This window comes from Astatotilapia calliptera, chromosome 16 (genome assembly GCF_964374335.1).
Source record: "Astatotilapia calliptera chromosome 16, fAstCal68.1, whole genome shotgun sequence".
NCBI classification, from domain to species: Eukaryota; Metazoa; Chordata; class Actinopteri; order Cichliformes; family Cichlidae; genus Astatotilapia; species Astatotilapia calliptera.
The window spans coordinates 37119570-37132704 of record NC_137437.1 but is presented as its reverse complement, the minus strand read 5'-3'; the positions used below and the strand labels follow the sequence as shown (position 1 = coordinate 37132704).

The 13135-nt window shown below is 43.7% G+C and overlaps 1 protein-coding gene across 1 annotated transcript in view; it reads left to right on the top strand.

Moving 5' to 3' along the window:
• The window catches only part of LOC113007498 (titin-like), a 175495-nt gene that overhangs the window by 147282 nt on the left and 15078 nt on the right, over positions 1–13135 (top strand). Inside the window, exons 203-222 of the mRNA XM_080290769.1 lie at positions 31–327; positions 568–1155; positions 1254–1556; positions 1674–1970; positions 2060–2347; positions 2472–2777; positions 2924–3226; positions 3312–3617; positions 3746–5509; positions 5666–5959; positions 6156–6440; positions 6542–6841; positions 6948–9014; positions 9138–9440; positions 9530–9835; positions 10294–10584; positions 10699–10998; positions 11965–12270; positions 12384–12686; positions 12851–13132. Coding sequence (XP_080146895.1) covers positions 31–327; positions 568–1155; positions 1254–1556; positions 1674–1970; positions 2060–2347; positions 2472–2777; positions 2924–3226; positions 3312–3617; positions 3746–5509; positions 5666–5959; positions 6156–6440; positions 6542–6841; positions 6948–9014; positions 9138–9440; positions 9530–9835; positions 10294–10584; positions 10699–10998; positions 11965–12270; positions 12384–12686; positions 12851–13132 — 9489 coding nt within the window. The remainder of the gene's footprint in view (positions 1–30; positions 328–567; positions 1156–1253; positions 1557–1673; positions 1971–2059; positions 2348–2471; positions 2778–2923; positions 3227–3311; positions 3618–3745; positions 5510–5665; positions 5960–6155; positions 6441–6541; positions 6842–6947; positions 9015–9137; positions 9441–9529; positions 9836–10293; positions 10585–10698; positions 10999–11964; positions 12271–12383; positions 12687–12850; positions 13133–13135) is intronic.

Here is a 13135-nt window from a genome sequence, read left to right as displayed (position 1 = left end):
TTAATAAAATTGTTCTGCTGTCTGTTATAGAGGTACCAAGTCCACCTATGAAACTTGGAGTTGCAAATGTTACCAAGGACAGTGTTACTATTGCCTGGACCAGACCAGAATATGATGGCGGAAGCAGAGTCACTGGTTATCTTATTGATGCCCTGGAGAAAGGACAGACCAAATGGGTGAAATGTGCCACTGTGAGGATCTTGACTCACACAATCAAGAGCCTTAGGGAAGGTGCTGAGTACTTTTTCAGAGTCCGTGCTGAGAACCATGCTGGACTTAGTGAACCCAAGGAGATGATCGTTCCAGTTATTGTCAAGGAAATACACGGTATTGTTGCTGTCTTTACTTTAAACTTTTCAGATTACACATATTACATAATGTACATTTCTGACATGCTATGTCTATGTATAATTAATCCTAATTATAATAATTATAATAATCCTAATTTATATAAATGGGCAAGTTTTTAAAAGCTATGGTATTTCCGAAATAATAAACATTATTATTGTTTTACTAAGCTGCCATGTCTTACCACAGTCCTGTGTTATTATTTTTCTTTTCCAACAGAGGCTCCAGAGTTTGACCTAAAGAACTACCCCAAGAATACAGTTTATGTAAGAGCAGGATCCAATCTGACCTTTGAGATTCCATTAACTGGCAGGCCCATGCCAAAGGTCACTGTTTCCAAGAACAATATTGTCATTAAGGGATCCAAGAGGCTGCTGACAGAAGTAACTCCAGATAGTTTAATCATCACCCTAAATGAAAGTGTTTCAGTGGATGCTGGCAAATATGAAATCACAGCCTCAAATGCAGGAGGTACTACCAAGATTTTCATTATCTTCGTTGTGCTGGACAGACCTGGACCTCCTGTTGGTCCAGTTCAGATTGGAGAAGTTGGAGAGACCACAGTGTGTCTGAAATGGACTCCTCCAGAGTACGATGGTGGCAGTCCTGTTACGAATTATGTTGTTCTTAAACGTGAAACCAGCACTCCTGCCTGGGTAGAGGTGTCGACTACCATTGCCAGAAGTGAGATCAAGGTGACTAAGCTGACTAAAGGAGAGGAGTACCAGTTCAGAATTAAGGCTGAGAATCGTTATGGCATCAGTGATCATATTGACAGCAAGCCGGTCATGATAAAGCTTCCATACAGTAAGCCACTTTATCCTGTATCTTCAATTCCAATTCTTCTGTTTTATGAACAAGGCATCTTTGTTAATGTATTCTAACAAGAGTGTGTTCTGTAACAGCTGTGCCTGGACCTCCATCCACACCTTGGGTTAGCTATGTATCTAGAGAGAGTCTCACAGTCTGCTGGAATGAGCCAGTCAATGATGGTGGAAACCCTGTAGTTGGATACCATCTCCAGATGAAAGAGAGGACCAGCATCCTTTGGCAGAAAATCAATAAGACCCCAATCCCAGGAGACCAGTGGCGTGTCACAAACATCTGCCCTGGTCTTATCTATGAATTCAAGGTGGCAGCTGAAAATTCTGCTGGTATTGGAAAAATGAGCAAAACATCAGAAGAAGTGCTTGCTATTGATGCCTGTGGTCAGTATTTTAAGTATTAAATTTTTGCAGTTTTATGCCTTAATTATATGAGCTTACAACTGAAAATCTTTGCAGTTACTTTATTAAACTTTGATCTTTCTCACTTTAATAACACAGAACCCCCGGCAAATGTTCATGTCACCGAAGTCACGAAGAACTCGGTCAGTCTGGCCTGGCAGAGGCCTCCATATGATGGTGGCAGTAAGATTACTGGTTACAGTGTAGAAAGGAGGGAGGCACCCAGCGGCAGATGGGTGAAGGCCAACTTTACAAACATCATTGAGATGGGTTTCACTGTATCTGGACTGACCCAGGATGAGTCTTATGAGTTCAGAGTTTATGCTAAGAATGCAGTTGGGTCTGTCAGCAATCCATCTCTCATTGCTGGACCAGTGACTTGTGTTGATGCATGTGGTGAGCATATAATCCAAAATTATATGGACATTTATTAATTACTTGTAATAATTTTATTTATACACTTGTATAAATGTTTCTCGTCACAGGTGCCCCAGCTATAGACCTTCCTCCAGAGTACCTGGATGTAGTTCAGTACAAAGCTGGAGCTACAGTTAAGCTCAGAGTAGGAATTATTGCCAAGCCTCTACCAACGATTGAGTGGCTCAAGAATGGAAAGGAGCTAGTAACAACCTCCACTGTGTCTGCTGAAAGCACAACGGACTCTTCTGCTGTTCTGATCAAGGATGCAACTCGCAATGACACAGGTTCATATGAGATCAAGATTAAGAATGTTCTGGGGTCAGCATCTGCAACCATCAGAACTGAAATCCTAGGTATTTATAAGTTATTGATTCTCACATTTCCTTACATCTGAATTCCTAACCAGTTTAAATCCAGACTATAAAGCCTCCATCATCTCATCCATCCATGTTATTTTAATTTTTTATCTTTCCTTAGACAAACCTGGACCCCCAGCTGGCATTATTAACTTCAACTCCATCACAGCAGAAAGAATTATGTTCAGCTGGGAACCTGTGCCTGAGTGTGACCAGGGAGGCTCCAAAGTCACCCACTACATTGTTGAAAGACGTGAAACCAGTAGAGTGGTGTGGTCAACAGTTTCTGAAAGGTGTGAACAGACGTACATTACTGTTGGCAAGCTGGTCCGTGGAAATGAGTATGTATTCCGTGTAATGGGTGTTAACAAGTATGGAGTTGGAGAACCACTGGAGTCAGAGTCTGTCATCGCTAAGAATGCCTTTGGTAGGTTTCACTAGAGTGGCATGGAATCCACAGCAGCTATCCTCTGTGTTTCTTCTTCTTTTTAACACATTTTATTTTTATCAGGCTTTTTTGTCATTAACTTCACTGTTATGTGATCTTAACATACCTATTGTCTGTTCTTAAAGTCACTCCTGGGCAGCCTCATACCCCTGAGGTGACCACCATTACAAAGTCCACTATGGTGGTGGAATGGGGCAAACCAGGTGTGGATGGAGGCAGTGCAGTGACAGGCTACTACCTGGAGAGACGAGACAAGAAGAGCTTGCGCTGGATCAGAGTTTATAAAGAGCCTGTCACTGACGCCAAACAGACAGTTTATCACTTGACAGAAGGAAATGAATACCAGTATCGTGTGTGTGCCATTAACAAGGCCGGAGAGGGACCGTTTTCTGATGCATCAGACTATTATAAGGCTGCTGACCCAGTTGGTAAGTACACTTAGATTCACAGATTTACCACAAAAGTAATGATTACTAATCTACACTCCACTTAACAAATACATGGTACTTACAGATCCACCAGATGAGCCTTGCAAGTTAAAGGTGGTGGACTCTACCAAGACTTCCATCACTTTGGGCTGGTCCAAGCCAGAATGGGATGGAGGAAGTGAGGTCACAAGTTACATGGTGGAAAAGCTTGTGGAGGGAGAAAAAGAATGGGCTATGATTACCTCCAAAGGAGAGGTTAAAACAACAGAATATGTTGTCCACAATTTAAAACCAAATGTTAACTACTTCTTCAGAGTCTCTGCTGTCAATTGTGCTGGTCGCGGAGAGCCTCTGGAGATGACTGAACCAGTGCAGGCTAAGGACATCCTGGGTAAATTCATTACTTATTGAAAATAAAATAAATCGTGTCTTCAGTGTACAGCATGTGTTTCTTGTTTTGTATTCATGTTGCCCACATATAGTTTCCCCTGTATGACCTTCTATATACTCCCTTCCCAGAGGAGGCCCAGATTGACTCTGATGTTGCCATGAGAACTCACTACATTGTGAAGGCCGGCAAGGATGTTGAGCTGTCTGTTCCATTGAAGGGCAGACCTGCGCCCACTGCCTCTTGGAGCAAGGGAGAAGAATGCATTGACCACGATCCCAAATATGAATTCCACCATTCAGACACAAGCACAGTCCTTGTTATGCGTGAGGTGACCAAGCTTGATACTGGAAAATATACAGTAAAGATAGAGAATGGTGTGGGTGAGCCCAAGACAGTGACTCTGTCTGTCAAAGTCCAAGACACCCCAGCTCAGTGCAGGAACCTGGTCCTGAAGGAGGTGACCCGTGGAAAGGTGACTCTCTGCTGGGAGGCCCCACTTCTTGATGGCGGTGCAGAGATTACTAACTATGTTGTGGAGAAGAGAGACTCATCCAAGAGATCATACTCTATGGTGACAAACAAATGCACAGACACAACATACACCATTGAAGATCTTTCTGAAAAGACATCCTTCTTCTTCCGTGTCTTAGCAGAGAATGAGAATGGTATCGGTGATCCATGTGAAACACATGAACCTGTTAAGGCTACAGAAACTCCAGGCCCAGTCAAGGAGGTTTCAATGAAAGATTCATCAAAGACCTCCATCACTCTACAGTGGCTTAAACCAGATTACGATGGTGGTAGTATAATCTCTGACTACATTATTGAGAAGAAGGTCAAGAATGAAGATTGGTCATTAGGAGGAACAAGCAGACAGTGTGAGTTTGAGGTAAAGAAACTGAAGGAGCACTCGAACATGTTCTTTAGAGTTGCTGCCAGGAATGAGAAAGGACATGGAGATTTTGTTGAAATTGGACCTATCAAGGTCATTGACTACATTATTACACCAGAGGCAGACCTTACAGAATATCCACATGGTAGCATCAGCATTCGCCTGGGTCACAATGTGCACATTGAACTGCCATACAAAGGCAAACCCAGACCTTCTGTTCTTTGGATGAAGGACAGCCTGCCGCTTAAAGAGAGTGATCAAGTACGCTTCAAGACAACAGAAAACAAAGCCACCCTAATGATTAAGAATGTGAAGAAGGAGAATGAGGGCAAATACACCTTAACCCTTGACAACAAAGTGAACAGGAAATCCTTCCACATCCATGTCATCACACTGGGACCACCATCAAAGCCTGTTGGACCTATCCGACTGGACGAAGTGAGAGCAGAAAGCATTATGATCTCATGGGATGAACCAAATGACTATGGTGGTGGAGACATAACTTGCTACACCGTGGAGAAACGTGATACCTCCCAAAATGACTGGAAGATGGCCTCCTCCAGTGTACAGGATACTCAATTCAAAGTCTCCAACCTTATCAAAGGTGTCCAATACCAGTTTAGAGTGTGTGCTGAAAACAGGTATGGTGTCAGCGAGCCTCTGCTTTCGCAAATGGTTATTGCCAAGCACCAATTCAGACCACCAGGCCCACCAGGCAAGCCGATTGTATACAATGTTACCAACGATGGTATGACCATTCAATGGGAGAAACCTATCTATGATGGTGGCACCCCTATTCAGGGCTATCATGTGGAGAAGAAGGAGAAGAATAGCATTATGTGGCAAAAGGTGAACACTATGTTGATCAAAGAAACAGATCACAGGATTTTGGAGCTCATTGAAGGCCTTGAATACTCCTTTAGAGTCTATGCACAGAATGATGCTGGGTTCAGCCGAATGAGTGATGAGAGCAAACCAATCATGGCCGTCAGTCCAGTTGGTGAGTATTAATTCAGACCATGACATAAATCCCTTTGTTACACTAGAAAAATACAACATGCTGGAAATTTTGCATGTTATGTATAAAATCTGAGAAAAATGTTGTCGGAATAAAAACACTGTGGCAAAGAGTTAAAAGGTGCATTATGCATTTCAGATCCTCCTGGCCAGCCTGATTACACTGATGTGACTAGTGACTCAGTGTCACTGAAATGGGATGCACCCAAACGTGATGGCGGTAGCAAGATTGTTGGATACAATATCGAGAAACGCCAAGGACATGGACGCTGGTTCAAGGCCAACTTGACTGATGTGCACGACTGTCAGTATACCGTCACTGGATTGGCAACAAATGAACGCTATGAGTTTAGGGTCATTGCCAGAAATGCCATGGGTGTTGTCAGTCCTCCATCCAACTCTTCTGGCATGATTGCTGTCAGAAGTGAAAATGGTGAGTAATATCACAGTGTAGATATTGGGGAAGCATTAAATCAGAGTTTAAAGGGTAAATAGTATAGTTGAAGTCCAATGCTTTTGTTTCCCTTGGTTGCTACCCATGTTTTCCTCAGCTCATTTTTCCAAGAATTACCTCTACATAGCTTACTAAAGCTGCCCGCTGTAAACTAATGCCTTTTTTCCCAAACCAGCTCTTCCAAACATTGAGTTTGGCCCAGAGTACTTTGAAGGTTTGACAGTCAAGGCAGGAGACAGCATCAGGCTAAAGGTGACCATCACTGGACGCCCAGTTCCCAAAGTTGTCTGGTTCCGAGAAGGTGTGGAGATTACAAAAAAGATGATGGACATTATTACAGTTCCTGGATCCAGCACCCTCTTTGTCAGGGATGCTGATCGTTCACACTGTGGGCGCTACACTGTGGAAGCTACCAATGGGTCTGGAACCAAAAAGGAAAACATCCTTGTTCAAGTCCAAGGTTTGCATTTTTGAAAGTTTTCTCCCTATACTTCAGTATCAATATTTACCATTCTATTCATTTGTATTCTAACTTAACTTTCTCACAACTATTTGACACAGATACACCTGGCGAGCCTGTTGGACCGATCACTTTCAGTAACATCTCAGAGGGCAAGTGCAGTCTGTCTTGGAACCCACCAGAGAAAGATGGTTGTTCTGAGATTTCACATTACATCATTGAGAAGCGTGAGACAGCCAAGATTTCGTGGGCATTGGTGTCTGATGAATGTAAGGAGTGCACCTTCCACGCAACCAAGCTCATTAAGACTAATGAGTATCAATTCAGGGTCTCTGCTGTTAACAAGTTTGGAGTTGGCAGACCTCTGGAATCCAGTCCCATCATTGCACAGATGCAATACAGTAAGTTGTCATTTTGGAAGGTTTTAAAAATCAACATATGGAAGTTTTCAAATCTATATTACATTTATTTAGTCATTTCCACTCACTATTAAAATTGTTTCCCCAGCCACTCCTGATGCTCCAGGCACTCCTGATGCAACTGAAGTTACAGGAGAGAGCATCACCTTGTCCTGGACTCCTCCAAAATCTGATGGAGGAAGCCCGATTCATTATTACATCCTGGAAAAACGTGAAAAGAAGACTGTCCGGTTCTACAAGGTGATCACCAAGAAGCCTATTACTGACTGTGCACATAGGGTTATCAACCTGACAGAGGATATGGAATACGAGTTCCGTGTTATGGCTGTAAATGATGCTGGTGTTGGAACTCCTAGCAACATCTCTTTACCCATCAAAGCCGCTGAGCCAAAAGATATACCTTGCGCTCCATCAGTGGTCTGTGTTTCGGACTCCACCAGTACCTCCATCAGTTTGGAATGGACCAAGCCTGCTGACGATGGAGGCATGGAGATTCTTGGCTACATAATTGAAATGGTGAAGGGAGAAGAGGTGGAATGGAAGAGAGTAAATGAGGAGCTTGTAACTGAAACAAATTATGTGGTGACAGGTCTGCAGACAGGGGCTGAGTACAAATTCCGTGTTGCAGCTGTCAATCATGTGGGTAGAGGTGAAGACAAGGAAATTCCAGAGCCTGCTCAGGCAGTAGATAGGCTAACAGTGCCACAGGTAGATATTGATGCTGCCTTTAAGCAGACACACATTGTCAAAGCGGGAGGTTCAGTGTGCTTGGGCATCCACTTCAGAGGAAAGCCTATTCCTACTGCCACTTGGGTGAAGGAGGAAGGAGAGCTCAGTGTCATGTCAGAGGTAACAACTACTGATGGTTACAGTTCTCTGAGCATTGAAAACTGCTCTAGAAATGATACTGGCAAATATACTGTAAACCTAGAAAATTCCAGTGGTAGCAAGGCTACTACATTTGTTGTAAAAGTCATGGACACTCCTGGACCTCCAGAGACTGTTGCCTTCATGGAGGTGACCAGAGGCTCAGTCACACTTATGTGGAAATCTCCTCTTAATGATGGCGGAGCCAGAATCCATCACTATATTGTTGAGAGGCGTGAGGCTAGCCGCCGCACTTGGCAGCAGTCCGGTAGCAAATGCACACAGCACTACCTAAAGATACAGGACCTGCTGGAAGGAGTGCCATACTTCTTCAGAGTCTCAGCCGAGAACCAGCACGGTGTGGGTGAGGCATTTGAGCTGACTGAGCCTGTCATTGCCACTGCAGCACCATCAGCTCCAAAGAGACTGGATATCCTCGACACCACAGACAACTCTGTGTCACTAGGCTGGCTGAAACCAGAGCATGATGGCGGTAGTCGCATTCAGTGTTACGTCATTGAAGCTAGGCCAAAAGGTACAGACAAATGGGTAGTTGTTGGCAACACCAAAAATCTGACCTATGTTGTCGAAAAGCTCAACAAGGGTGATGAATATGACTTCTGTGTGAAGGCTAAGAATGAAGCTGGTTATAGCAAGCCCAAGGAAACTCTGGCTCCTGTGCTGGTCAAAGAGCCTCACATTGAACCTGCTGCTGACCTCAGTGAAATCACCAACCAGCTCATCACATGCAGGTCTGGAAGCACTTTCACCATCGATGTTCCAATCAGTGGCAGACCTGCTCCTAAGACCACCTGGAAGTTGGAGGAAATGAGACTGAAAAACACAGACAGAGTCTCAATCAAAGTTACTAAGGACAGAACCAGTATCTCAGTTAAGGAGGCCATGAGAGGAGATGGTGGGAAATACCATCTGACTCTGGAGAATGTGGCAGGAACCAGAACGTTTACTATTGAAGTTAATGTCACAGGCAGACCCAGTCCTCCAAGTGGACCAATAGAAATCTCATCAATTACTTCTGAGTCCTGTGTTGTTAACTGGCATCCACCAGAAGATGATGGTGGCACTGACATCACCAACTACATCGTAGAGAAGCGTGAATCTGGCTCAACGGCCTGGCAGCTCATCAACTCCAGCGTGAAGCGCACCTCTCTCCACGTCAGTAACCTGACCAAATACATGCAGTACACATTCAGGGTCTCTGCAGAAAACAGATTTGGTGTCAGCAAGTCCACTGAGTCTGAGACTATTGTCGCTGAGCATCCTTACAGTAAGTGTTACTCTATAATGTTACTTTTGAGCTTATGAATTTATAATATTCATTTCCATCCTATTCCATAAGATTCTTATGTTGAACTTGAATAAAACAGCAATACCTAATTTCTGATCACAGCACCTGCAGGTCCACCGACAAAGCCTATAATCTTTAATGTCACTGCTAATACAATGACACTGCAATGGGAGGAGCCCTACCATGATGGTGGAAGCAAGGTGACTGGTTACTGGATTGAGAAGAAGGAAAGGAACAATATCCTGTGGGTGAGGGAGAACAAGATCCCTTGCTTTGAGTGCTCTTACAAGGTGGAAGGTCTGGTGGAAGGCCTGGAATATCAGTTCAGGGTTTATGCCATGAACAGTGCTGGACTGAGCAAAGCTAGTGAGGCCTCAAAGGGAGCAGTTGCTCAAAACCCTGTTGGTGAGTTTAGTATCACACCATGAAGAGTTACTAAATTAATATGTTTTTAGACAAAAATGTCTGACAAACATTGTTGATTTGTTGTTTAGATCCACCGGGTAAGCCTGAAGTCACCAACGTAACAAGGACCACAGTATCCCTGAAGTGGTCGTCTCCACTGTATGACGGTGGCAGTCCAATTGTGGGCTACATCATTGAACGCAAGCCATACACGTTGACTGGCGAGGGCCGCTGGCTGAAGTGTAACTACACCAACGTGACTGACAACTTCTATACTGTTACTGCGCTGGGAGAGGGAGAGCCCTACGAGTTCAGGGTTATTGCCAAGAATGCCAACCAGGTCTTCAGCAGACCCTCTGAGTCCACCGGCTCTGTGCAGTGCAAAACTGACTTTGGTAAGATTTGAGACCATGACACAGTTTCATCAACATGCCACAAAATAAATTCACAGTAAAATGAAACTTGTGTTTTCTGCTAAATCAGTGTAAGCAATCAAACCGAGTCCCCAAAAGTTGATTCTGTTCATCTGGACGTTTTCAGTGGGAGAAACATTTTGTCACTCATCCAGGTGACTCCTTCAGTCTCAGCTGACTGCAGGTTTCCCCAATCTTATAACCAGTACATTTGACTCAGTGGTGCTAGTTTCAGCCATTATGCAAATGTACTGTTTATAAGACAAAACGTTTCTCCTACTGAAAACGTCCAGATGAACAGAATCAACTTTTGGGGATTTACTTACCTGGATGATTGAGCATGCATCAAGACAACCAAACCAAGACCAAAATATTTTCAAGACATGTCAATTCAGTTTAAACAAAGTTTCAAAACCCTGTACTTCATAACCACTTGACAGAGCCTCCAAAGGCCCAGCTTGACAGCAAGCTGCTCTCTGAAACTGTGATGGTCCGGGCTGGTTCAGACCTGGTTCTGGATGCTGCAGTGGGTGGAAGACCTGATCCTAAGGCTTCTTGGTCCAAGGGTAACAGAGAGCTGGACTTGTGTGAAAAGTACCACCTGCAGTATACCCCGACTAGAGCCATGGCCATCATCAAATTCTGTGACAGAGATGACACTGGAAAATACATCCTCACAGTCAGGAACGTAAGTGGAACCAAAACTGCAGAAGTCAATGTCAAAGTGCTTGGTGAGTGGCTTTTTATTTTTAACCATTTATTTTAATGCATTCACAAATTACACTGGACGTGTTAATTTTGAACATCCTAGCATCTAAGCATTCGTACATCTGGCTTTCTTTCAGACACACCTGGAGTTTGTGAGGGCAGCATTGAGATCAGTAAGATAACAGAGGAATCCTGCACTCTGAGCTGGAAGCCTCCTCTTGAAGATGGTGGTGATGACGTCTCTCACTACATTGTGGAGAGGCGTGACACAAACAGACTTAACTGGGTAATAATGCATGCCGAATGCAAGGAACTGACCTGCAACATCACCGGGCTGATGAAAAACACAGAGTACCTGTTCAGGGTGCGGGGAGTCAACAAGTACGGGCCTGGAGTCTGTCTCCAGTCAGAGCCCATGGTCGCCAGAAACACCTTTAGTAAGTATAACAGCCACATCCTTATGAAACAATACCTAGTTAGTTACTGACATCATCGTACAATCCGAGCGCTGCTTTTTTAAATGTTACACAAAAAACTACAAGAGAAACCCACAAGTACTGGTAGTACCAATACACATTCATTTCAAGTTTTCAATCAGACTGGTGATCGGTAACCAGATTTTCTTTGTTTGACAAAGACTATCTGTAATACATTTCCTAATTCTTCACCCACATTAGGTCTGTTTCAGATTTCCAGGATTGAACAGTGTGGGTCAGAAAATGCCCTGGCATCATAAAGTGTGAGATACAGATGCTGTTAAACATTTGGCAAACGAGGCGAGAAGTAATTTAATCTCATATAGTGGGAAAAATACAGTCTGTGAACACTGAATTACATTAGAGTATGCTGACCATTCAAGGTGATAGTTTTGGTATTTTTCAAACTTTTATTCACACTTCACCTCCCAGTCTACCCAGAATACATCTGAAAATGCACCATTCAAGTTTTGCTGGATGGTGTGAAGTTAAAAACCCAGCTTCTTAAAGAAGGACAGTAAATGTCCCGACAGTTTAAGGAGCTGTGTGATGTTTTTGCTGTGCAGTGGAGTCCTAAACAACTATGCCTATGTTGTAACAGGGTGCAGGCTTAAATGTCCACTGTAGTTGTTGGAAAGCACTGAGGAATGCTGAACTGATAACTGAAAAATGTTGAGATACTAGATAGTGCAATCATTTTTATGGTATTAATGCATCCCACCACTGAAAGAGGGAAGTCTGTTTCATTTTCCTGTCCCAGAAGTATTTCTTTTTTCTTACGCTAAACAAAAGTAAATGGAGATACAGAAGCTGTCAGGTTTGTGCCTCCATATAATCAAAAGGTTTTTGATGTATTTTGATTTGCAACAATAGTTACTCTAGATTCTTTGTAAATTAACTCTGCATCACCTGTCATCTCTCCTGCAGCTGTGCCATCTCCTCCTGGTGCTCCAGAGATCCTGGCATCAGGAAAGGACTTTGCCACCATTGAGTGGCTGAAACCAGAGAGCGATGGAGGTAGCCCATTGATCCATTACTTAGTCGAGAGACGTGAGAGAAAGAGTGCTCGCTGGGTGAAGGTGAACAGAGATGGTGCTCACTTAGACACCACGCTGAAAGTGTCCGGTTTGACTGAAGGCAACATCTACCAGTTCAGAGTGACGGCCATCAACAAGGCTGGAGAAAGTGAGCCCAGCGAGGTTTCTCTATATGTTGTCTGCAGAGTGCCAACATGTAAGTCGAGTTTGTTCAGTAACAAAAACTTCCACATTTTTATCCATTTATATTGAATTATCAGTGAATGCATCATGATATCTCTACTATATCTTTTTATGCTGTTCCTTCAGGTACCCCTGCTCCTCCTTCTATTCCTCGTATCACTGACACACACGCTGACAGCATCAGCCTGGCCTGGTCCCGACCCGTAGAGGATGGAGGAGCTGATGTGATTGGCTATATTCTAGAGATGAAGGAAGTGGGAGCAGAAGAATGGAAGAAGGCCCATGAAAAGACCCTGCGTACCACAGAGTATGTAGTAACCGGACTTTCAGCAGGCAAGAAGTACTGCTTCAGAGTGGCCGGCATTAACATTAATGGTACAGGAGACTTCAGTGACCCATGTGCTGAGACCGAGCCAGTGGAGAGAATTGGTAAGTAAAACTTTAGAAAAGCATAAACTTAAATGCATTTGCATTTGATTTTGTTGTGCCATTTCTTCTTCCACTACAGTTTATTTGCAAGTCTTTCCAGATATGGTAACTTTGACATTACTTTATCACCAAGATTACAAACCTGTCATTGTCACCTCACACAGAAACTCCTGACTTCGAGCTCCACGATGACCTTAAGAAAACTATCTGCTTGCGGGCCAGTGGCTCCCTTCGCTTATTTGTTCGTGTCACTGGTCGTCCTGCTCCTACAATAACGTGGAGCAAGCCTGGTGTTGACCTCCACAACAGAGGCTTCATTGAGGTCACCAACACTTCCACCACTCTCATTATTGACAAAGTCAACCGCTACGATGCTGGCAGGTACACTCTGGTGGCGGAGAACTCTGCCGGGAAACAGGAAGTCAGCATTTTGGTCAAGGTTTATGGTA